This window comes from Elgaria multicarinata, chromosome 1 (assembly GCF_023053635.1).
Source record: "Elgaria multicarinata webbii isolate HBS135686 ecotype San Diego chromosome 1, rElgMul1.1.pri, whole genome shotgun sequence".
Lineage (NCBI taxonomy): Eukaryota > Metazoa > Chordata > Lepidosauria > Squamata > Anguidae > Elgaria > Elgaria multicarinata.
In genome coordinates this window covers 175,743,719-175,769,930 of record NC_086171.1, presented here as the reverse complement: position 1 = coordinate 175,769,930, position 26,212 = coordinate 175,743,719, and the positions used below count along the sequence as shown (strand labels likewise).

At 40.9% G+C, this 26,212-nt stretch overlaps 1 protein-coding gene across 1 annotated transcript in view; it reads left to right on the top strand.

The window, feature by feature from the left end:
• SYT6 (synaptotagmin 6) overlaps window positions 1-24,967 on the top strand; it is a 192,529-nt gene extending 167,562 nt beyond the window's left edge. Inside the window, exons 4-7 of the mRNA XM_063143533.1 lie at window positions 2,719-2,839; window positions 9,662-9,833; window positions 12,361-12,511; window positions 24,611-24,967. Of these exons, the coding sequence (XP_062999603.1) occupies window positions 2,719-2,839; window positions 9,662-9,833; window positions 12,361-12,511; window positions 24,611-24,682 (516 nt within the window). The 3' untranslated portion in view covers window positions 24,683-24,967. The remainder of the gene's footprint in view (window positions 1-2,718; window positions 2,840-9,661; window positions 9,834-12,360; window positions 12,512-24,610) is intronic.
• Window positions 24,968-26,212: the final 1,245 nt, after the last annotated feature.

Genomic DNA, 26,212 nt, shown 5'->3' with positions numbered 1-26,212 from the left:
TTGTGGGCTGAGTCTTCTGAGGTTGTGGTGGGTGAGTCTTCTGAGGTTGCAGTGGGGCAGGAATCTTCCACCACTCACACAAGGCTCCCAATACCTCCCTTCTACTGGAATAGCCACAACATTGTCCCTGACCATGTTCTCCTCCAATTGCAGTGTTCAGGGGAGTGGAAAACACTAACCGGCTGCTGATTCTGGCTGTGGGTGGGGGGAGGGAGAGCATTTGTTTGGACTCATAGAAGTCTACATTTCCACAGTGCGAAAGTGCTGCTGGGCAGGCTGGCATGGAGAGTGAAAAAGCTTGTACACCTGAGTCAGGCACAGGCAGGCTCTTTATTTCAGTGGCTGGGTGCAGGGTGGGGGGCTCCATCCAATAGATCTGGAGGGCACCAGGTTGGAGAAGCCTGTAGTGGGGATTTTTTTAAAAAAAAATCCTAAAAGATCAAGGCATGAATGAATCTCATTCAAACTTGGCATGGCTAAAGCCTTCCTTAAGAGCTAGCATCTTGCCATGTTTCATCTCTTTCTCTATAAAAATTATGCAGATGTAAGCATTTTTGTTAATTTCCAATTTAAAAAAAATCAAAGCATGAACCAATCTGATTCAAACTTGGTGGGGCTAAAGCCCGCCCAAAGAGCCATCACTGTGCCAAGTTTTATCTCTTTAGCTTTAAAAATGAGGGAGCTGTAAGCATTTATGTTAATACTGGTTAGCCAAATACTGAAAGGTTCATCGACGGGTAATTCGATGAGTCAGAGAGAGGGGGAGAGAGGGGAGCCACTCCAAAATTGAAGCAGAAAATCACCTTTACAGAGCTCCAGATTGAATTTTGAAGCAGAGAAAACCCACTTTGTACACCCCTAGTATCCTGCACTTCCTACCCAACAGGACTGCATTAACCCATTCTAAAAAGTTTTGGTTGACTGAAAGGGTGCTGCCAATTAAATGAGCAACAGGTATTTAAATGCTTGAACTTTTTTTTTAATACAAGAACTTATTCTTTTTGTTAAAAAAATGGAAATAGTTAATGACATCTTAAAAGAGGCATTCCACACTGTTCGTGAAAGGGACAGGTTGAAGCCTTCTTTGAAGGTGATGCCTGCTACAACAAGTGTGCATCACATACAAACTAAGAAAGTATGCTCCCCCCACAATTTTTGAGCTATTTTTTTCTGATATGCACATTTATTTTGATCAATCAACTAAAACTTAGATAACCAAAATTTATTTAATTTGGTGGTAGATCCACTTTTTACAATGCACGCTGCTTTACGTCCTTACTTCTTTCATCCTCATAAATTTCTTTCTTCTGATTCTTTCACCATGTGAAGCAGGCCATTCTTTATAACATTTTACAAGTGGAGAACTGACATTTATAAGGAGTGACTTTGTCTAGGGCTGCCCAATGAATTCACGGCTGTGTTGGGATGGGAGTCCATATATTCACGGCTTAAGGAGACCAATGCCCAACATGTTAGTAGTTCTTGAGAGGAAGGTTGTCACATTGTACGTATCAATACTTAGTTCCAGAACATGATTTGATTTGTTTTTTAATTCTTTACATTTATAGCCCACCCTTCACCTTATGGTACCAGGGTGGGGTACATACATACTGATAAAACAATGTAAAATAAATTAAAACCACCATCAAAAGCTTAATTTGACACAAAACATTAATTCAATACACATTTTTACTATAGGGGGGAAACATCACAATCTCACATCTTTCATCCATTTCCAACCCTGTCTACACCAGCCATTTATCCCAGGATCATCCCAGGATTATCCCTGTGCATCCAAATGACACACAGGGGATCCAGGAGCAGGCAGGGATGATCCCTCCATTTTCCTGGGATAATCCTTAGGTGTAGAAAGGGCCTTAGGTTCCTAACTAAATGCATACAGTGAAGCCAGTGTAGTGGCTAAAGTGTTGGACTGGGAGTTGGGAGATCCGGGTTCTAGTCCCCACTTGGCGATGGAAACCCACTGGGTTTACACAGGCTCTCAGCCCAAAATACAGCCCAAGAGAGTCACAGACTCTCAGCCCAACCTACCTCACAGGGTTGTTTTGTGAGGATAAAATGGAGAGGAGAAGGATTATGTATGTCGCCTTGGGTTCCTTGTAGGAAAAAAGGCGGGATATAAATGCATAAATAAATAAATAAATAAATAAATAAATAAATACCAGATTCACCTCAGAGGAGAGGGAATTCCACAACTTTGGGGCCACCTCAGAGAAAGCCCTTTCATGTGCTTCCGTTCCACAAACTTTCAGGGATGTCAATATCTATATTGACCTCCCCTGATTATCCTAGCCCCCAGGACGGTCTATAAAAGGAGGAGACAATCTTTGCAGTATTTAGGAACCAAGTTATTGAGGGCTTCTTATGTAAATATCTAGTCAAATATGTGGTTACATGTCCATCAACTATAACCTGGCTTCCACTCATTTCACACTGAATGTCACCTACATTTTTGCAGTTATAAATGCCTAGGGATATGAAAGGGGCACACAGCATGTATCTAGGGGTGCACAGCCTGTGAAATATTTTTAAAGTTGTATTATGTGTGCGCACTCTGCGCACTCTTTCCTCGCCTTGCCTTGGAAGCAAAGGAGGAGAAACAGCTAGAGAAGATACATACAATGCAAAGGAAGTGACAGTCTGTGAAATTCTCTTCTTGCCCGTTTCTAATGCTCCGTGTTCTTTCTTTTATTAAAGGAAAGTGTGGACCTGGGGGAGATCATGTTTTCCCTTTGTTATCTGCCAACTGCAGGTCGCCTCACATTAACAGTCATAAAATGCAGGAATCTCAAAGCAATGGATATAACTGGCTACTCAGGTAGGTGTTTCCTGGCTTGAGCACAAGGCAGCAGTTTCCTTGATCTTCTATGACAGTGTTGCTTGTTTCAATAATCAGTCGAGAAGCTTTCCTACACATTGTGATATCAATGTCGCTGGTTCAAAGAAAGCTGTCTGTGTAGCAGAAATATTTCTCTCACACCCACACAGAAAACAGTGCCATGCATAAACAAACAGGCCATTCATTACATTTTGGTTGGAGGTCAGACGAAGTTTTCGAAAGCATTGTTGGCGTGGAAGCCTGAAACTGTGTCACTAGAGGTATGCTGGAAGCCAGGAAATGAAATTCATTTTTTTTTAAGTGATCTGGATAAATTTAAGCAGGGTGTAATATAATTAGAAGCTGCCTTTGAGCTGGTTCCAAAATATAATGGTGTAATCATTTTGGAAAATATTTATATCAGAACTGCAAATCCACATGGGTCTTTAAAGGATAAATTTGGAAGTAAGAGGTGGGCAACAGGAGATCCATGAACCATTTGCGCCACACCCATTCCCAAAGCTTGCATACTGCAGGGTGTTGCCACAATCTGTGGGGTGCCTCAGGGGGAAACGAATTGATGATTTCTCACTCCATAGGGATAACCACTCCATAGTGCTATAGAGCACTATAAGAATTAACTTTAGCTGGTTTGCAAACTAAATTTAACCTTTTTAGAGCTCCATGGCACTGAAAGAGTCAAATCTAGCTGGCAAACAAGCTAAATTTGACCCTTGTAGCACCCCATAGCACTACAGTTGTCATTTGCAAGTGGGGGGATTCTTTTTTGCTGCTAATGATTTTGGGAGCACAGTAGGGGGAGGCAGGGGGCACACTGGGGAGCAGCAAGGGTCACATGCAGCCCAGAAGCTGCATGCTTATTTATTTATTTCTGACATTTATATACTGCTGAATGTAATAAAATCTCTCAGCGATTCATAATATAAAAATACAATATTAAAAACACAGCATTAAAATACAGCATTAAAAACATTTCCAACTCCAGTAAAAAAAAAATCCAGGAGCAATAAAATGGAGTGGCATAATTAATTTACTTAGAGCCCAGAGAAAGCCTGGGAAAACAAGCCACCTTTACATGTACCTATATAAATAATAACGTTAGCAACCACAACCACAACAACAATAAAATCACATTGATAATTATCAAGTTAGGCATGCCTACTTTTTGCTGGATTCCACCCTATAGGATTCTGTGGACTCTCATACTCAGACATTTGTAGGGTGACCATATTTGGGAAACCAAGAAAGAGGACACCTAGCGTGTGGGGGGGAAAGCAGCTTTCTGAGTCCTGCAGAAAATACGTTATTCCCCCGCCACCTTAAAGAACCCGATTGGAGTGGAGGAGGGGAAAGGATTTCATTCTGCACCACCACCATCCACTCCAATTGGGGCCTTTTCTATAATGTCCACGAATGACCCACTTTCCCCTTTAAGACATCAATTGGAGCTCGGGGTGGGGGAATGATGTGCCTCAAGAAAGCATGTCATTCCCTCCTGCCATGCTAATGGCAGCCTTAAAGGGGAAGGTGTGTCATTCCAGGACATTATTGAAAATTATAGAAAATCCCCCCTGACACCATGGAAAGAACAAAAACCAGGACAAATCCGGGGAAATCCTGACAGTTGGTCAACCTAGACATTTGCAAAGAAACGTGCCCCCCTTTCTCTCTCTCTCTCTCTCTCTCTCTCTCTCTCTCATATCTATATCCATCTCCATCACTTTCCCAGTAAGCTGTGGGGCCAAACTATAGGAAGAGGCAATGATGAACTGAATTGATCTGATCTCAGATCCAGATTGAGGTCAACTAACCTCAAACTGAAATTGTGTCTGTTGGATTTACTGATCACATCCTTCTGTTTTGTGAGCATTCCAGGACTTAATCAGTCTGTTATAGATCAATCCTGTATAGATAGGGGAGTGTGGCAAATCAGGCAAATTGTCCATATTTGCACCAGCTTGCCAATGCTACCCAGTTAGGAAATTCAATAATTAGATGCCTCCAAGAGAATTCTGGATTAAAAAATAGACTTCTGAAGGACAATTTAATGCAACTCGGACTCTTGGTACAGGACTTATTAAACATGTCTTATCTTTGACCCTTCCCAGATGGGAGACAGAAATATCAGACAATTAGTAATTGATTATTGTCTCATTGGTATTTTTTACTGACGAGATAGTAGGTGACAGGTTTTGCAGTTGGGACACTAAATAATAGAGAGTCACCCTGTCAATGCTGATATTATATTTGTAGTGACCTAGTACTCATGGAATTTTAAATAGCTTTAAAAAGCAGTTAGGTGGACCATAAAAACAGGAATGTGATCAGATGAAGTAACAAGGAGGAACTTCTCAGGATGTAAATATAGAAGATATATTTTGAGAATACATGCTGTCAAGACAGAGCGAGGTCAAAGAAATAATTCTTGTGTCACACACATACTTGTAACATGTCATGGGATTCTGGGTTGTTTTTATATGCATGTTGTTATAAGCATCAATCTCATTAAGAGGTTTAAATTTCAGTGATACTGTTTAGACATAGGTAATTTAGGAATAGAAATGTATCCTTAGGAATGTATCTTAATGAAAAATGACTAAATGAAGTAAAAATAATCTAGACAAGTTTGATAGTACCCATAGAGTATATAAAGGAGATTCTGAACACACAACACTGGGAGTGATCTTTTCAGATCAGCTACCTGCAACATCTTGCCTGTAGACAAGCCAGGGAAGCCTGAAACTAAATATTGTTTTTTGTTCTGTTTGAATCCTTGGCCATCCTTGGATCACCCTGGGATCATCCCTGTGTGTCCACATGACGCACAGGGGATTCTGGGAGCAGGGAGGGATGATCCCTCCATTTCCCCAGGATTTTGCCCTACCCTTCCAGTCCGTTTTTTCCACAGTCCCAGGCTGATTCTGAGATCGCAGAATGTGTGGCCAGGTGTCATGGTTTGTCCCAGCTCCTCACAGTTACTCGCAAGGAGTTGGGAACCGCACACTGGCCGCAGAGCTCCTCAGGAGCTCTGCGCCCATCGGGAGTGGGGTGGGGGGAGTGAGGAAATTATTATTTTTAAAAAAAACACCTCATGTGCTTCTTCTGGGGTTTTTTTTAAAAAGAAAATGGCGGGCACGATGTCCTCTCCCTCCGAGGTCGTCACACGCCGCGTGTAAACAGAGGGGGAGATCTCGCGTAGGTATGAGGCCCTTGACTTAGGATGATTTTGAACGCATCATGTGTTTGAATCTATGCAAGCAGAAGCTCTTTTATTTAGTATTGCTGTGCTGATATTTTTATAAAGAAACAAAAGACAAATTTTGTCTTAAAGAGTGTTTTATGGAAAATAGAAAGCTCTATATATCTTATATTAAACTGGTGTCAAGTATATCTGGAACGAAGGATTTAATCTTACCTAAGATAGTATCTTATTGTGTGAGGAATCCAAATACGTTGAGACAAATATATTGGGTTTGCCTACATATGGATAACATATGCCCTCTGCACAAGGGCATATGCCATAAGAAGGAGAATCCTTGGTGAAAAAACTACCAACTCCAAAGGTCTGCTGGAGTCACACAAGCCAGGTGAAAGATGCTTTTTATAAAGCTGTTTTGTTACCATGCCCAACCTTTTCTCCCCTCCTATTACTTCCAATGAGTGGGGAAATAAGAAAAGCCATGCTGGATCACACCAAGGGTCCATCTAGTCCAGCACTCTGTTCACACAGTGGCCCATGAGCTGTCAACCAGGGAACCACAAGCAGGACATAGTGCTGCAACACCCTCCCACCCATGTTCCCCAATGACTAGTTTATACAGGCTTACTGCCTCTAATACTGGAGGTTGCACTAAGCCATCAGAACTAGTAGCCATTGATAGACTTCTCCTCCAGGAATTTATCCAAACCTCTTTTAAAGCCATCCAAATTGGTGGCCGTCACCACATCTTGTACACCAGCTGCAGGGCTGGCATCATTTATTCCCTTGTCATAGGCATATTCAGGGAATGGGAGGGCTTTGGATCCTGTGGACCCAAGGCCTCCCCATATCTGTACCCAATATGCCTCTTGTCAATTCCTACCACCATTGGAGTCCTGACAGCAGAAAAGCAATGGCACCAGAGCTTCCTGCCACCTGAAGAGAGAAGATTCCAACAGTGGAGCTCATCCTCCCCTTGTAGAGAGAGGAGTCCACATTTTCCTATGGTCCTGTGAATGAAAAGATCGCACCCTTAGGCCATGGCTACACCTGCCGATATCCCGGGGATTGTCCTGGGATCATCGTTGTGCGTTTGCATGTCGCACAGGGGATCCCGGGAGCAGGGAGGGATGATCCCTCCCTTGCTCCGGGATATCAGCATTGCTTTTAATCCTGCTTTTTCTGCAGTGTCGGGATGATCCCGAGACTGCAAAATGTGTGGGCGGGCATCACAATGATTTCTTCTTCGGGAGCTCTGTGCCCATCGGGGGTGGGGTGGGGGGAGGGCAAGGTGTTGTTGTTGTTTTTTAAAAAAACAATCTTACAGTTTTTGGATGCGCGCTCATGCGCTTTTTTGTTTAAAAAACAAAAAACAAAATGGCAGCTGCAATGTCATGTGCCACATGTAGACGAGGGCGACGATCTCGCAATTATAAAATTGTGAGATCGTCACCCTCCGACCCCCTCGTCTAGCCATGGCCTAAGTCTTTAGACTTAGTCTAAAGTTGACAGGCATGCATGTGTAATTCATTTGGAGAAATGTTGTTGTGCAAATACTGGAGTGTCTGCCATAACAACCATTTTTGATGGCCCAAACTTGCACATGCCAGTGTCTCCATTTTGCTGACAAACATTTTAAGCTACACCACCAATAACTGTGAAGCAGATTGGGCAGACAAACATTTCAGTTCAGCTGGCACTTGATACAGTTTGAGTCACTGAGGACTGATGCTTCAGAAGGAAAACAGCTCAGAAGCTCCGCAGTGGTGCGCTATATAGTTACTCAAACTTCTAAATACACAGTGATTTCCTCCAGCAGCCTACATAGCATTTGTGCTATGCTGGAAACTCAGAAGCAATTTGCCAAAGTCAGTCTCTGGGGCAGCTAGGGCAGCATAGCTGCCCTATTTTTACTTCTTTCATCTATCTATTTCCATTTACCAATCTGTGGTGTGTGTTTTTTTAAAAAAGCTTCCTTTCTTGAAAATAGTTTGTTAGCTTACAAAACCAGATAGGTAGGCAAGGAATACGCACGGGGTGTTTATGTATGAAGGACATCTGCATCCTATTAGAGGACAGGGAATGGTCTATGAGGATGAACTAAGTTAGCAAGGAGAAGAGGAAACAAGTCAAGCAGTCTCTGCTGGAAAGGGAGCAATCTGCAGGACAGCTACCACCACAAAATTGCTTCCCCCCCCGCACTCATCCAAAAAGAAAAGAAAGCCAGAGCTATGTATACAAACAGATGGTTTCTGGAGCCCCCCAGAAAAACAATGTTTCAGCTCATCCAGACTTTTTGATTGTCAAAGAAGTCAATATGCTCCATTGGATTTTCTGGTTAATAGACATTGTTGGCCCCAAATGTTGGTTTTTTTAAATTGCGGGATTACACTTCCTTGCTGCAAAGCCTGAGGACAGTAGTTGTAGTACTCTCCAGCAGTCAATAAATTTAGAAGTGTGGAGCAGGGAGGGGCAGAAGATAAATCCCCAGATACGTTGGTCTTCAACTTCCAGCATTCCAGCAGGGACTTATGGGAGTTGAAGTTCAAAACTTCCAAAGATTTATGTTCTGCCCACCCATATATGAAAAAATGTTACAAGTCAGGCCTGCAACAATGTTAGGTGCTGTCTTTCATTAATGCCCTCTTCCAGCCATTCCATCTTCCATCCAATCTGCTCCACCACCACCCCTGATTTTTTTCACTCCTCCATCCATCAGCCAATAACCATCCTGTGGTCACTGAACTTACTCAGAACTTTTCTACATGAGACTGTTAATTGGCTGTTAACCTGCTTTATCTTCTTTTGGTTTTGTCACAGAATTGAAATCTGAACACTACACAAAATGTTTCTTTTCCTGCTTTTCTGATACATAACCTCCAGGTGGCACTGTGGTATAGCAGAATAGTACAAATACACAAGTATAAAAAGTGGTTTCTTTTGCTTTCACTAGATTTTTCTCTACTCTAAAAAAATAATCAAAAATGCTTTTTAGATATAAGGGTGAAACTGGAGAGTCATAACATCATCTAAGATCCCATAAACAACCATGAGTATGGAATGAGCATTTTGTATTTTTGTATTTCTGCAAACCTTGGGGTTCTCCCAAGCCTGCTGATACCTCTCTGTTGTACGTGGATGATTAAATTTTGCCTATATGAACCATACTCAGAGAATGAGCTCAGTATTTTCGTTGTTAACTGTAGCCATGTTTTATGTAATCAAACAGTGAATACTGAAAGTGTGTGTGTAGGGGGTGTTATTATGGTGGCAAGCCCAAATACTCACATGTTTGTACCTTATTTTGCCCAGAGCCAACATGCATACAAGCAGTCTTTCGCTGTATAATCATAAATCTTACTTTTTGCACAATGCTAGATTGCACAGAAGACGCCTACAGGTGTACAAGTTATATGTCTGTAGGCTCTATTCAGAAGAGCAGATGGATGGATGGAAGTTGGGGAGACACATTGCCACCTGCTTGCCCCACCACAACATTCAGTATCACACTTGATCGTTTGACAAGAGCTCCCATAAACACCAGGAGAAAAAAAGTTTTTGTTTCCTCAATGCTGCCATTTTCCTTTTCTCCTGCTCTCCAGATCCTTATGTCAAAGTGTCTTTGCTCTGTGACGGGAGAAGGCTGAAAAAGAAGAAAACCACCATAAAGAGAAACACACTTAATCCTACCTATAATGAGGCAATAATCTTTGATATCCCTCCAGAGAACATGGACCAAGTCAGCCTGCTTATCTCTGTTATGGATTATGACCGGTAAGAGGGGGGTCTTTGCAATGCCTTAATCCAATTTGGGCCAATTTTTTCCCTTCAGATTCCATGCTGTGACTCACTTGATTACATGACTGGCTTGTACTTAAGACAAATCATATTACTAGAAAGATTAAGCCATTCTCCTCACTTCTCAATAATTTATTTTCCCTTTGAGTGCTTTCGCCAAGTTCCTGAGCTTCCACTGTTTCCGGTAGGAGCATGGCTAGCTTCCCCTGAAGTGGTGACGTCTGTTGGGGGTGACAGGAGAGAAAATTTGGAAAGTCACATGCATCCACCTCAACTATCCCAATCCCGATTGCACAGGGAGAGAAATCACTGTGTTTGTTTTGTCCATATTTTTTGCCTTTGGGGGATGCAATGTTAAAATTCTGTCCATGTGAGTTGCTCAGGGTTTCATGTTTCTGGCTTGTATCCAATATCAGTTTAACTTCAGTCTCTTTCATTTCAGTAGATCTACTCTGAATAGGACTGACATTGGGTACAACCCTCAGGGGCTTAATTCTCTGCACAGGGTCTCTACTCTAGACATGAAAGGTGCAATCCTATGCATGTTTAGATAGAATAAAGTCCTACAGCTCACAGCATTCTTAGCATGCTGGCCATTGTAGAATTTTTTTCTGTCGAAACATGTATAAGATTGCACCTAAGTCCCTGAGTGGGTGTTGGTGGTGAATGATCTTGACTCTTGTGCACATAAAAGTACGTACATATCATGAACACTAAAGCTTGGGATGGATACATCACTCTAATTCCATATGTGTTCATTCATAAGTCCATCCCATCCCATTTCCATATCAATCTACGATTATTATTATTTTTTAAAATTGAGAACATGAAAATCTATTTATATTGCTGCATTTTATATGCAATTTATATGTATTTTATTCAAAAACATGGATTTTCCCTAAATTACACATTTTCATATGCAGTTTAATAGAAGCACATAATGTGAAGGATAACTGCATTCTGGCCTGCAGGAAGAGTGAATCAGGCGGGTATGCTTAAAAAGGTGGACCTAAGGAAATCCTAGAGGCATGTCTGCTTTCATCTCTGAAATGTTAGAGGAAATACGTGATAGGTAGGCTGTGTACTGCAGTGCTGTCTATTTCCTCAGCAGAGATACAATGCTTCTAGCACAGTGGTTCTCAACCTTCCTAATGCCGCAACCCTTTAATACAGTTCCTCATGTTGTGGTGACCCCCAACCATAAAATTATTTTCGTTCTTCTCTACACGATCCATTGTCATGGGATGGTTTGCTAATAATGAAAATAATACATAACAATAGCTTTAATGATACAAAAGATGATACATGACATAGTTCAGTCAATACAGTTTCCTAAGACCATCGGAAATATGTGTTTTCCGATGGTCTTAGGCGACCCCTGTGAAAGGGTCATTCAACCCCCAAAGGGGTCCCGACCCACAGGTTGAGAACCGCTGTTCTAGCAGCTCAGGCCAAAGCCATCTATGAAGGGGAATAGGTAGTTCCCTTTGACCCACATCTCCTTCCTGCAACTCCCGGGTAACATCTAATAAAAACAATGTGTGATATCATCATGCTCAGAGTTTCCTTGCCGTCACTCCACTTCAGAGGGAAGGGGAAAGGGAAACCTTTGCGCATAATGACATCACATCAAGCATCGTTAATTAAATGTTGCGAGGCACATGCAAACAGGAAAAACGAATCAGCCACAATCATATGTTCCTTGTAATATGCAGTTTGGGACTCAGTAGAAGGCAGAAAATCAATTGATATGGTTTTTCCTAGCATGGGTATGCAATGATGGGGAAATTTCACTTCCTGAATGGCAGTTATACAGATGTTAAAAGATACAGAGCCTCTGCCAGGGAGGGAAAGGGTGATGACCATGGGTGTTATGAGAAGCATATTGTAGAAACATGAGGACTGAAGATAAAGCAGGGTGGAGAAGAATTTATAGAAGCCTTTCCCAACTTGGAGTAACCCAGATATATTGGACTACAGTTATTTTACCATGGCCTTCCCATAACACATACTGTTATTTCTGCTATTTGTTCCTGCTGGTTTTATTGTTTTAACTGCCATTTTATTGTGAACATGTTTTTATTGCTTTTAATATTTTATATATTTTATGTTGTAAGCCGCCTTGTGAGGGCCTCTGCCCTAAAAGGCGGCCAATAAATATTTTAAATTATGTAAAATAAACTCCCATCATACCTAGGCCTACAATCATGCTGGCTGGATATGATGGGAGTTGTAGTCCAACACATCTGGTGAGGACCCAGTTGGCAAAGGCTGGGTTACAGCATCTGCCTGGCTCTCACAAATCGTCATGAGCCTCAATGGAGAAATAAGAAAAGCTGCAGTGATGGATAGCAGGAGGAATGGAATAGATGCTCAGCAAACAGGTACAGCTTAGGCAAGAGGGACAGAAGAAGCAGGATTGAGGAACAAAATTAAATGGGTCATTAACCCAAGGGGGGAAATAGTGTCTAAAACATGTTCCACATGTGGTTATTGCTTTCAGAGTTGGCCACAATGAGATTATTGGAGTTTGCCGTGTGGCAAACAATGCCGAGGGACTAGGCCGAGACCACTGGAATGAAATGCTGGCTTACCCACGCAAACCAATTGCACATTGGCACCCACTAGTGGAAGTGAAGAAATCCTACAAGGAGGTATGTAAATTACTTTTAAAATTATCTTTTAATACATGTCCGAAAAACAACTTAGGAGACTGGCTGAAAGCTTCCACTTGTATCTTGGGAGTTTTTACATGAGCTTCTTATCTCACATAAACAAGCACTGCACCTCTATTATAAAAAATTAGAGCAATATTTACAGATTCTGTTGGTCTGGTTGTGTTGTATTCGTGCATGGATGGCATTCATGTACACACCCATGGCAACCTACAACTGACCTTGAGCATTGTGGTCCAGCTTGGACTTGCACGGAACCCTATTAATAGACCAGTTTTACTAGCTCAGGTGTGGAGCTCTCATTCTTTCAAGTTCAGCTGACAACACATTTATTTATTACTTAAATTTATATACCACTTTCCACATGGGCAACAAAGCGATGAATATAAATGTTTTTTTAACAGCATTTTAACAACATATGCTGAATTTTTAACTGACCTGAGAATAGTTGTATTAAATGGATATTGTTTTTATATATATATATACTTTTGGTGGTTTAAAATTTTGTATATCTGTTTTTAATGTTTATTGCTTTTAACTTTTATAAACCGCCCAGAGAGCTTCAGCTATGGGGCAGTATATAAGCGTAATAAATGAATAAATATAAAAAACAATCGCATTAAAAAAAAACCAAAATATAACAATAAAATAACACAATGCAGAATTAATCAGCAGTAAAACTGCACACTCTTATGGTATGCTACAAAACCATAGTTTACTGGGTCACACTTCAGGGAAAGCCTGTGTGAAGAGATGAGTTTTAAGAAGACGTCTAAATGTCAGAACTGTGGAGGCCTGTCTAAGGTCAATTGGTAAAGCATTCCCAAGGGTGGATGCTGCAAGTGGGGTGGGGGGCAGGGAAGTCGCTTTCCGGGGCCTCCAGAAAGCACATCATTCCCCTCGCCACCTTAAAGGCTCCTATTGCAGCAAGGGATGGGAAAGCATGTCATTCCCACCTCCCACTGCTCCAATTGGGGCCTTAAAGGCGATGATTGGAGCAGTGTGGGGCGGCAAGAAAGCGCACTTTCCAGGGCCTCCAGAAAGTGCATCATTCCCACTATCACACGAATGGCGGCCACTATTAGCACGGCGAGGGGGAATGATGCATTTTCTAGAGGCCCTGGAAAGCCTGCATTCCCCTCCTCCTTAAAGGCCCCGATTGGAGGGGAAAGTGTGTCATTCCCACACATACTGCTCCAATTGGGGGCTTTTCTATAAAGTCCAGGAATGACACGCTGTCCCCTTTAAGACCCACCCATTTGGAGCAATGGGGGGAATGACACACCTTCAGAAAGCACGTGATTCCCCCCTGCCATGCTAATAGCAACCTTAAAGGGGAAAGCATGTCCTTTCAGGACATTATAGAAAATCCCCCCTGACACCCAGGCTAGAACAAAAACTAGGACAAATCTGGGAAAATCCTGACAGTTGGTCACCCAAGAGAAGTGCGCTCAGAAATGCTCTCTCTGATAATCCCAAAGATTGGGCAGGGATACATGTTCTTAGAATGTGACATACTGTGGTCCACATAAAAACCTGAATAAGATGGAAGGAGTTAATAGAGCTGGAAAAGAAGCAGATAAGCGATCCACCACCCAAAAAGCTGTTCAATATGATTATATGCTGGCCACAAGGCAGAAATATCTGCAAAGCATGACGTTATTCCAGTGGAAAAATTACAGAAGCAGAAAAGACCCAGACAGGGTGTTTTTGCTTTTTGAGACCTGTTGCATTTCAAGTAGAAATATCTCAAGAGGGAGGGACAATTTCTATGAGAGAAATCAGGACCCAACAGAAACAGCTTCTGAATGGGTAATCCAGCTACAATTAATACTTAAAGACTGTTTTTTTCACAAATGGGGTTTACATGCTAGAAGAGAGAATCCTCATGGGATCAAACTCAAAAGAAATGCAGGAAAAACTGGTTACGGTGGATAATCTGACAATAGGAAAAACAATTAGAAAAGCAAGGGTATGTGACTTTGCAGGCATGCAGAAAATGTGCTTGCAGAAAATGGACTCAAAGATCCAGCTTTATTAGTATAAGTATTCATATCATTTATTAGAATAAGTGTTAATTTATATACAAATCAGCTTAGATGTCTGAGGGAAGAACTGTGCTCTAGGGGCATTCCTGCCCCAGACATTGCTACCCGCTCTGTTCCTAGACCTAATCTGGGGTGTGGGAGGGCTTCCAAGGAGGGGTTGCTATTTGCCCAAGTCAAGAATCCTTCATGGAGGATTCTAATTGCCATCAAGTCAGCTGTCTGAGAGAAAAACTGTGCAGCAAGGGCAGCCCTGGCTTGGACCGTATCTGATCTGTTCCCAAATTTGGTCTTTGGGTGAGGGTATATGGATGGATCCAAGGAGTGGTTGCTCTCCAAGAGAGCCAGAAGCTGCATAAGAATTTAGGTGTAAGATGAGGGAGTTCAAGGGTGGAAGATCTACATGTGAAAGCTCATCCCTGCTGAGACTGTAAAAAACTTTATGAAACGTGCTTCAGGCACCATCTTTAAATTATATAAACTGCTTTGAGAACGTTTTGTTGAAAACCAGTGAGTAAGTCCTCTAAATCAGGAGTGGGGAGCATGTGCCCCTCCAGATGGGTGGACTCCAATTCCCATTAGCTCCAGCCAGCAGGTGTTGCAGTTAAGCTTTTGGAAGACCATAGGTTCACCACCCCTACTCTAGATAAATAAACAAACATTGACATTTTGATTTGATTTAATATTTCTAAGCTGCTTTTCCAACAACCAAGTTGACCTCGAAATAGCTTACAAGAATAACGAAACATCAGAAAATAACATATGTAACATTTCTGTCAATATAACAGTATAATCATATCAAAACACAGTCAGCAGGGCATATCAGTGCAGCAAAGTCAAACTATTCAATAAACAATTAATGCAGCCTGATGCAAACACATTCTAACTCAAAAAATTACCAAAGTGTAAAAGCATAATTTAAAAACAAAAATATAAAAAGAAGCTAAAATTAGACAGATTAAGTCCCAAAGTAAACTAATTTCCATAACCACACTACCTAAAACGGCAAAAATGAGAAAGAATACAGTGTTATAGTTCAAGAAATAAGGCTAATACTACCTGTATCAACAAAGCTACTAGGATATGGGGGATGTCATAGTCTCTGGCAGTTATAAAGCACAGTCAGATGCAAATACAAGGAAGTATGCTAGTTCACTATTTGGTATATGCACCAGGGTAGGATCTACACTACTGCTTTATAACGGTAATGAAGTGCACCGACAACTGTCGGGGCCCATGAGCGTCATCAGACAAGTGTTTTATTGCACACTCTTCACCGTGCACTTATGGATATTCACAGGTCCTTTTGACGACGTGGTCATTGTTTACTTCCTCTTTCTTCCCTGTGTGAAGAAAGAGGAAGCATCATGGGACAGAAGTGGAGGGAAAGCGATGGCAAGGAAACACGACACATACACACACACACAAGTCTGATGATGCTCCGTGACACATTCCATATACTGTTTTCAAATTGCTTTCAAACTGTTACATCATGCTTGGCATAGATCTGGCTGCCGGTATTGGGACCCAATGGCCTACAGCCAGGAGTCCTAACAAAAATATTAATGACATAAAATCTACATCTGAACCACTATGTAAAAAGAACATCAAAAGGCAATATCCTGACTTATGGGCAAGGGATGTGCGCCAGGATGCTGCAAGATGAAGCTTGTTGCAAATGCAGCAACAATCATGCATGTGCCACTGTAAATACTACAAACAATTAGCTGAAAATGAAGAAGGAACTGCAACACATGAAGCAGTTAGTTACAATTGAGATGTCGGGAGGACCTTGAGAATGGATCAACATTGCGGTAGAAATGTGATACAAGCATGCATAGATCCTCAAGACCTGAATAGGGTGAATAGTCCAGGTACACACAATCTATTCCCATGACATCTCTATTGGGTAACACACAGTCCCCTGAATGGAAAACTCTGAGATCTCTTGTTTCAGGGATGACCAGGAACATTGCCAGCAGTATTCTACCCCATGATTGTCAGTGGAGGAGCTGTGTTGTATTAATTGGTGAATCAACTATGCACTGTCCCCCTGGCTTCACTTATCCCCTTCATCCTTTGGTTTAGTCAACCAACCAGGGATCTGTGCAGAATCCTGTTGATATGTTAGTGCAGTTTAACCAGCTCTTCAGTTCAAATTTATTATTATTATTATTTATTTATATAGCACCATCAATGTACATGGTGCTATACAGAGTAAAACAGTAAATAGCAAGACCCTGCCGCATAGGCTTACATTCTAATAAAACCATAATAAAACAATAAGGAGGGGAAGAGAAAGCAAACAGGCACAGGGTAGGGTAAACAGGCACTGGGTAGGGTAAAACTAACAGCATAAAGTCAGAACAAAATCAAGTTTTAAAAGCTTTAGGAAAAAGAAAAGTTTTTAGCTGAGCTTTAAAAGCTGCGGTTGAACTTGTAGTTCTCAAATGTTCTGGAAGAGCGTTCCAGGCATAAGGGGAACGAATTTAAAAAGAATTTAATTCTTTAAGGCACAATCCTATGCATGTTTAGACAGAAAAAAGTCCTACAACTTCTAGCATTCCCAGCTAGGCGTTCTAGGATTTTTTTTCTGTCTAAACATGCATAGGATTGTGGCTTTAAAGATTCAATAAACAACACACTGCCTCTCACTGACATCTGTTAATCTGAGGCTGACAGAGGTCCATTGGGGTAGGTAGGGCTGCTGTGATGCTAGAACAAACACTTTGGGTACACATAATCTGTGCATCCACCAATATGTTTTGTCCCTGAAAGATTTTCTTGTTATTTTATTTTGGAAGACAGCAAACAAAGCAAACAGAAATTGCTCTGAACATCTTCTGGGGCTGGGGGCAGGGAACCCTCACTGAAGCAGAAACTCATTTAGAACAAAAGCCAATACTCCCATTAAACCAGATCCACAAATACCAAGTTACCTTGTTGCCCTAGGGAACCAAAGATTTTCTCTCAATGATCACTTTAATTTTGGGAGGGGAAGTCAGCTTTCATGGGTTGACTTTGGTTTTACCTTTAACATTCATCATGTAAGCAAACTTCTCCAGAAATGCAACCACTGTTCTCTGTAAGAGCCTTCCCCAACCTGTCACCATCCAGAAGCCACTAGTTGGGGGTGGTGGCCATTTTAGTCCAACCTATCTGGAGTTTGCCAGGTTGGGGAAGGCTGCTTTATAATATCTAGCACAGTGAAGAGACCCCAGTTGCTTTGAGACTTCCTTGGGATAGTAGCATGTGGTCACCAGTAATGGGTTCTTGAATGTAACCATAGTGTGTCCTGCTGTAAGCTTAGACAATGGTACCCTACAGGGGGTAAACCTAGAAGATAAAAGGAAATACACGTTCCAAGTACTGGGTGGGATGAGACGATCTGGACCTGGTGGGAAAACTGAAGCAAACAGAAGAATGAGATGAGGGGTACGAGGTGCAGGGCTGCTGGCTCAGGTTAGATTTCCAAAGGGGGGCAACAGATTTTAGTGAGGGAGCAAGGTCTAATGCCCTTCTCTTGGTAATAACGAAGGTTAAAATTTAAAACTGCAGTGTGTTTTAAGATCATTTCTTATAACCATAGAAATTGCTATAGTTATCAATATGGGCCAATCAATCCTCCTTTAGAAACAAACTGATTTGTACCTTTGCCCTGCTAAATGACAAACTACACATGACATTAATGATGTAGCATGCTGTTTTTCTTTACTCTAACATAAACTTGTGGGGGCCCCAATCCAGATTGGGATCACCACGCATGGATAGGGAAGGTTTAATCAAAACCTTCAGGGTATCGAAACCATCAAAGAAAGGATGGGATGGAGCTGAGGGAAAGCCATTTGGGGAGAAGTAACAACCATCACAGAGCCTAGTCAAGATTAAAGCTTCATTAGATGTGTGCTTTTTCACAGGTGCTAATTACCATCACAAAACTCTGCCTTTAGGTCCAAGAGCAAAATGCCCTTCTTTGATCTGCTTTTGCTAAGGCAAACTCTTAGCAACATGCAGGGTGGAGGAGCATTCATGAATAAATGAATAAGTGAAAAATCCAAACTACCAAAACAAACACTATGCAGCATGCAGCTTCTTTGAGGGTATAAAAAAAGAATATGAACCAGATGTTACAGATGTTGGGCACTGCACCTTAATGCTCAAGTGGTAGTTGCTCAGTTACAGCATGCATGAGGACCAATTAAGCATCTGTAGAAAACAGACAAGATGAATGAAGACAAGGGGCAGCATTCTCATGAGTTCAGCATGTGTCATTACATTGTTCTGAAAAACAACAGCTCCAGTTTTGCCAAAAATAAACTATGCATGTAACTGACATGCACAGCAATGCTGAACATCTGGCCACTTATAGGATCATCTACAAGGCAAGTGTTGTTAAAGCTTACCAGCACCTTCAGTAACTGATACAAGAAGGGAACTCTGGATTGCTAACTGAAAGTCCCAGTTTATTTTGCTAGTTAAAGGCATTTAATATTTCAGCACCCGCGGGGTTAACAGGACAATATCAGTTAGGGTAGAAGAGCTAAGTGCCTTCCTTCTGGGACAGACATATTGAGGTTTTTTCACCAAATAATCCCTTTTCCATTATCGTCCCTTGTTATTCCCCCCCCCCGCCCCCGTTCATATTGCATGGGACTTCCTGCAGGGTTAGAGAAAACATGACCCAGCTTTTCAAGGCATGTCCGGAATTCAACTGTTCATGCTGTGTATGTAAGTTCATAGTATGACGCCTTTAGTGTAGACTGCATGGTTGCAGAATGGTTTTGCTTAGGATTTGAGCTGGTGAGGATGAGCAGAGGGACCAGTATGGGATGAAGGTGCACGTGGACTACAGGGGCTGGATATACACTGGGGGCCTGTCTGACCTTCAGAGCTATTATTTAGACATGTCCCTTGGGTATACCTTACAGTGGCCAAACTGAAACATCACCAAATGACCCTTTGTCTATTTCTGCCCACAGCAAAATCCAGCACCTGGATTGAATGTCCCTGTAGCAGAGCCATCCCATTCCCTTTCTTCTGTGATGCTGTCTCACTCCAGATATTCCAAGGTATCAGACAAGGGACATTTGTACAAGAAAGCATATTTATAAAACAACAACAACCAGGAGTCTATTTTCTACAAACACTGACGGGAAAAGGGCTTAGCAGAGATTTTTGGAGGATAAGCTTGGATGTATCTGGCATCACAGATTCTCATTATCATCAGCTCATTACTATAAAACAGATTTAAAATTTAATAATAAGGCCATTTCAGTCTTTTGGGGCCATGACATTTATTTGCTTACTTATTGAGTGCAGGTGAAACCCTAGGGGGATTGTTCAAAAGCAATTTCATATGTATAGCTAGAACAGCCTTTCCAAACCTGGTACATTCCAGAAGTTTTGGACTACAACTCCCAGTATTCCTTACCATTGGCCATGCTGACATGATGAGAGAGAAGTCCAAAACATGTGGAGAGCACCAGTTAGGAAGGCTGATTTAAGGCATGTTTAGACAGAAAAAAGGCTCCCAGCATGCCCTAGCCAGGATGTCTGGCTGAGGCATGCTGAGTTGTAGGCCATTTTTCTGTCTAAATATGCATAGGATTGTGCCCTTAGAGTTGTGAAAAATCTCTAGAAAAATTGAATTTTGCCAGTCAGTCCAAGTCCTACTAAATGAAAGCTTAGAAGAGGTTCTTAAGTGTTTTTAAAGGATTTGAGTTGTCCTATGTTTATGTTGTGATGATATCAAATGTTCAGGTACCACATTCGCTGTTTTTGCCCATCTTCTGTGAGAGAATATCATCAACAGACTGATACTCTAGTCCACTGCAAACAACAATATTGGTGTTACTACGCCACTCTTATTATCTCCCACATCCCCTGAATTCAGACATTGGAGAGATAAGACTACATGTCTTAGGGCGCAATGCTATGCATGTTTAGACAAATAAAGTCCTACAACTCCAAGCATGCCTCAGCCAATCATGAGAGTGAATGAGGGCAAAGGATTGCACCCTTACTAACTATAGTATAGAGATGAGAGAGATTCCCTGCCTTTCTGGGACGTAGAGGCTGATTTAGTCATTATGTGGCAGGAAACCCATATTGTCACATTCACACTTTACATTTTCAGGTGTAGTCTTAACACATTGTATGTCTATACCTCTCGATGCTGGTTTGTACTTGTTCTTTAGTGTAGGATATTTCCTTTGGTATGTTTTCTCTCCTTTGCATGAAATGTGGGAGAACATTAATGTCAATATTCAGATGTAGAGCTTTGGGTAATGTACATTGTATGAAAGGTGAAGGAAGACATTTTTGAAATACTTAAACTTATAGGAAGAGGCATCAAAACACTACCAACACTATCATCCACAGGCATTTGCAGATGCAACTAGTTTGATAACTGCATATAGACTAGAGATCACAAGACTAGAGATCTGTAGGCAAATGTTCAGAATCTTGGATAACCTTTGTTTGAAATTACATTTCATAGCCCCAAGACAGATGGCCAGTGATTTCTAACATTGAGTGCCTAAAAATGATCTTATCCTGTATACCAGCCTTCCCCAACTAGGTACCCTCCGGATTTATTTGACTTCAACTCCTATCAGCCTGAGTCAACATGGTGAATGGTCAGGAATGATGAGAGTTGTATTCCAAAACATCTGGCAAGACCTGGTTGGGGAAGGCTATTATATACTCTACCATATCTTTACTTCTAGCTTGATCTGATTTTCATTTTGAAGAGTGACCTCATGACTAGGAAGTGGATCTTGCTGAACTGCATTAGCTAATTTTTAGGAGAATTAAGTTTTGATGTAGTTTGACGTGTGTGTTTTTTCTTAATTGCCACTCACACATACTAAAATGGGATGCCACCCAGATGCCAAAGTAAGGACAGCCTTTTCCTAGATAAGATAAGGAACCTAACTTTGGCTGGCCATACTTATTTTTCATGTTGCATCTGGTGATCACAGGCTCAGCAACAGGATGCTGTTTTGAAAAACAAAATAAAAAATATATTGGCAATCTGTCCCTGGTTAATATGAGGCAGACATCACTGTAGTAACAATATCTAAATAATCTATGGAATGGCACTCTTGTTATTCTTTCTCTCTCCCATACTATTATTTCAATTAATTAAGGGGAAAATAACTGCGCCCTCTTTAAGCACAGTAATTTTGATATTCTATAATTGTAGCAACTAAAAGTACATAAACATTGTAAACCAAATACAAATAAAGAGATTTTAAAAATAGTATTGTCATATGTGTTCCACAAACATTGTCTTAGTAATTCTGACAATCACCCATAGTATAGGCCAGCAATATATTATTCCCATATTACAGATCAAATGCTGGGGCTTGAGGAGCATCTCCTCATTTCCCTCCGCCCACCTGCAACTGCTTTCTCATGGTCAGGCAAGCTGGATGTGGAGTAGGGCATCAGTGTCTACAGCGTTTAATAAATAAATGAATAAAAAAATGTCCTGTATGACTGAGTATTCAATAAATGTTTGCCTTTAAAAAAAATCCCAGGATGCACACGCTAATAAAATGTGCTGTGCACACCTATGCTAAGGCCACCCAGTGAGTACATGGCTAAACAGAGATTTGAACCCAAGATACCATTGCTCATCCCTTATGCTCTTATCCACCACATTACAATTGACTAACTGGCTGGCTTTTGGGACATTGCCATAAATTACAGAATCAGAAGGAACTCTAACCCATTATCTGCCCTTCAACCTCTTCTAGAAATTCTCCAAGAAAGGAACATAAGAACCATGCTGGATCAGACCAAGGGTCCATCTAGTCCAGCATTCTGTTCAGTCTTCCAGTCTTTGCCAGAGCTTAAAACAAACCCCACCTCTTTAGTTTCTGCTCATATTTTTCCTCTATAAATATTCAGAATATTTTATATCCAATGATATCTTGCCAGCTATCAAACATGGTCAAATATAAAATACTGAAATCAACTGATAATGTTTGATATCTGGTATGCAATTCTATTTAGTATTTGATAATCTGTGTTGGTAATGGTCTGTAGTATTTGACAAAAAAATGGAACAAAATTAGACATAATAAATATATTAAATTTTGAGAGTGACAATATTTGAGAGTGGTAACTTATATTTAGCACATAACATCAAGAAAAATAAAAAATAAAAAGACTGTTCTTTCTTTACACTCAAATTTTGTCACGTTTCATAGTCTGTGGTCAACATTCAGAGTCAAAATCTGGATTTTGTCATATTTTGAAACTGTTCACAATTTCCTTTCAGCTTTACCCTTCACCTTCAGTGTCATTTGCTTCTGAATCCACCCCAACTTTTCAATGCTCATTTTGAATTGTAGTGCTCAGAAATGAACAGGCTTCATTGGCACAAATCTCATTCTTACTCTTCACTTTAAATATGTTTTCATCTCATTCATCTGCACATTTTTCTGCTAAGCAATCTTAGTTTGCTCATCTTATTCATCCATCTTTTGCTTATCCTTGTCATTTGTCCTCAACATTTAATTCAGTTCTCCATCCCCTTCTCTTTCTTTTATCACTTTCTCCTAATATGTTTGCTGAGTATTTTGTTGATAAGGTCTCTATATGAACTCGGACTGCCTTATCTCAGCATGTTGATTTCTCTGGTCTGACCTTCTTTTGCCCTTTGTTCTTCTAATAACTTACTTGTTAAAACTCCTACTTCTTGTGCTCTCCTTCTTGGTTGCTGATGTCCTTTCACTCTTGCTGCACCATAATTATGGAACTGTCTCCCTGCCATAAAACATTCCATTGGTTATTTCTCTGGCTTCTTTTTAAATGACCCCCCCTTACTTTTCCAGTAAGATCAATTTCCTATAGCTGCTTTCATCTGCTAAGTTTCTTTCTGATCACGTTCTTTGCATTAACATAAACCCTCTCATCCCCTATGTCTCGCTGTTCCTTTTGTCCCCATGATATTAGTTTATAATCCTATGGAATGGGACTCTTGTGAATGTTTATTTATTGTAAACATGTTAAATGTTAGAAAAATAATAGGTGATGGTGATGGTCACAGCACACCAAATGTGTCAACAGTATCAAGCAGATTGGTACTAAAATTGCCCTTTTGATTGTTCAAGTTGTTTGTTATCCACCATAAATATTATTAACCTTCTAAGTGCCTATGTGGGGAACCTCCAGCCAGTGGGCCAAATCCAGGCCTATCAGTCCAGAACTCTGGCCACACCCTTCCCCACCAACTCAGCTCAGAGTTGTTGATATTATTTACTCCATCCTGCTCTGTCCCCCAACTACAAAATTGATGGGGGGAATCTTGCACAAGTTGGGGAAGGAAAATGCCTGGATGCAACTGATTTTTTTCCCCTCATGGTGTTGAGAAATAAAAAGATTGCGTTTATTTAGGGATTTGCTTGCAAACACTTTGGAAACACAAATTTGTGTTGGGAGTGATTGCATTATTGTGAACCACAACTGTGAAGGTTCAATATTGATTGAAATTCTAAAAAACCATGAACAGCTCAAAAAGCTCTTCTCTCCCAAACCCCATCTGAAACATTCAGATGGAAACCATTAGCTGCATTGATCATTTTAGTGCTCAAGTGTTGATTTTCAACCATCCAAAGGGAGGCATTTAAAAACAGTGTTGCGCCAATCCAGCAGGTTAAATCCAAATTTAGTCATGCTTAGAGCAGACCCACTGAAATCAATGGGACTTAAGTTAGTTGTGACCAATTTGTCCTATTGATTGCACTTGGTGTACTCTAAGCATGACAAAGTCTGGATCCAACACAACTGTTCTTTTGAGTGTGAAACACCTAAGTGCCAGTGGAAGCATATCCATTCATGTTAATGGAGACTGCAGCCATGCACATGAAAAGGAATGCATGAATGGTGCTCTCCCCTCTCCTCCCATTTAAAAGCATGGGACTGCCCACTTCCGCAGAAGTTCTGGATTGAGGTGCTAGTACATTTTTATGCACTGTTTATTACTTTCTTGAATAACTTGCTACCTTTCTTTTTTCCTCAGTGGCATGGCCGAGCAGCCAGCTTTGACAGCCAAGGGTCATGCCCCTCTCCAAAACCACCTTCGACGCCCTGATACATCAAGTGGTGGATCCAATGGGACTCAACCAAATTCTTTTTTGTTTTGGTTTCAAATTTTGCCACGTGTCCTGAATTCTAAAGCAACCTATTGCTGAATGGCAGAAGAACTGGACATCAGACAGTGAGAGTACTTGTTTCCATGATGACAAAGGCAGCAAAACTGTTGTGTGGTCATAGTTGTCTTAGTTATTTATGTCTCTCAAGGTGGTGTTCTCTGTGGTTTTCACTTTTTGGATATGGCTGCCTGGAAGAAGGAGAAGAAGGAGAAGTAGTAGAAGAAGAAGAAGAAGAAGAAGAAGAAGAAGAAGAAGAAGAAGAAGAAGAAGAAGAAGAAGAAGAAGAAGAAGAGTTGGAAGACTGAGACATGGGCTGAAATTCTAGCCTGTAAACTAACATGTAAAATAGCTATTTCTGTGTGTATGGAAAGGGACAAATAGTAGAGAAGTATTGGTGTTCTGCAGATAATCATACAGGCTCAAGAAGAAAAACGAGGATGGAAAATGTGAATGAAAAATGAGAAGGCCTTGATTAGACTTGTTGTGACATGTGAACACCCCTTTGTTATTGTGAGCAGTGACACATTACAGGTTTTCTTATTCATGCTGTGATGTTCATGGAGTCTGTACAGTGTGCATCCCAGCCTGACCTTTGGTGTGTTTTAAAGAGTTGCTAATTCCTCAGGGAAAAATGAACCATTGTTCTGATTTTATGTTCTCTAAAGAACCTTTTGCATGAGCTCAGTTGCTTAAGGTCTGGCCCACTCCTGCTGCAATTCTAGAGCTGGTCACAGCTTTGTAATTTAAAATATCTCTCTCTCTTTCTAGCTCTCTCTCTCTTTTAAAGATCAATTTCCCATCCATTTCCCCCCACCCTCTATATTTGGCTGTATTTGTTGTAATTCCTTACCTATTTTGTCGAGGAAGTTTCTCTGGGACATTTTTCATTTCCTTTACATTTCATTAAAAATTTGGATCATTTGCCAAAGTTAGGTGAAAGCTGCAACATTTCAAGTGTTTTTATGCATTCTCCCTTAAGTTTGGGGAAATAATTTTATTTTTAATCCCCAATTGAAAACAAATATTGAAAATATATTTTCTGACAACATTCTGAAAATAATTATTTTCAACCAGTTCCTTTAATTCCTTTGCTTGTAAAACCACAAGGCTGTCATACTGCATTCATCTTGGTCTGATCTTGACAGGCCAATGACTGCATGTCAGCATTGCAGGCAATCTCAATCTGATGCCATTTTGGCTTGTGTAGTTTACAGCATATTTGCATTTGCCGGTTTGCTCCTTTCCTGTCCCTACATCTGACTCTTGTTTTCTAATAGTGTAATGTCCACATGCAGTATCTACATGAGTCACACAAGACTAACATCTGCCATCTCTGAGAACCAATACATTAGGTTTGCTTGTCTCTCCTATTCCTAGACTGCCTTCTAAAAATTATTTCTCAGGAGTCATGGACAAGTGCATAGTTCCACTATAACCAAACAGCATGATTGCAAAAATTGCAATAAGCT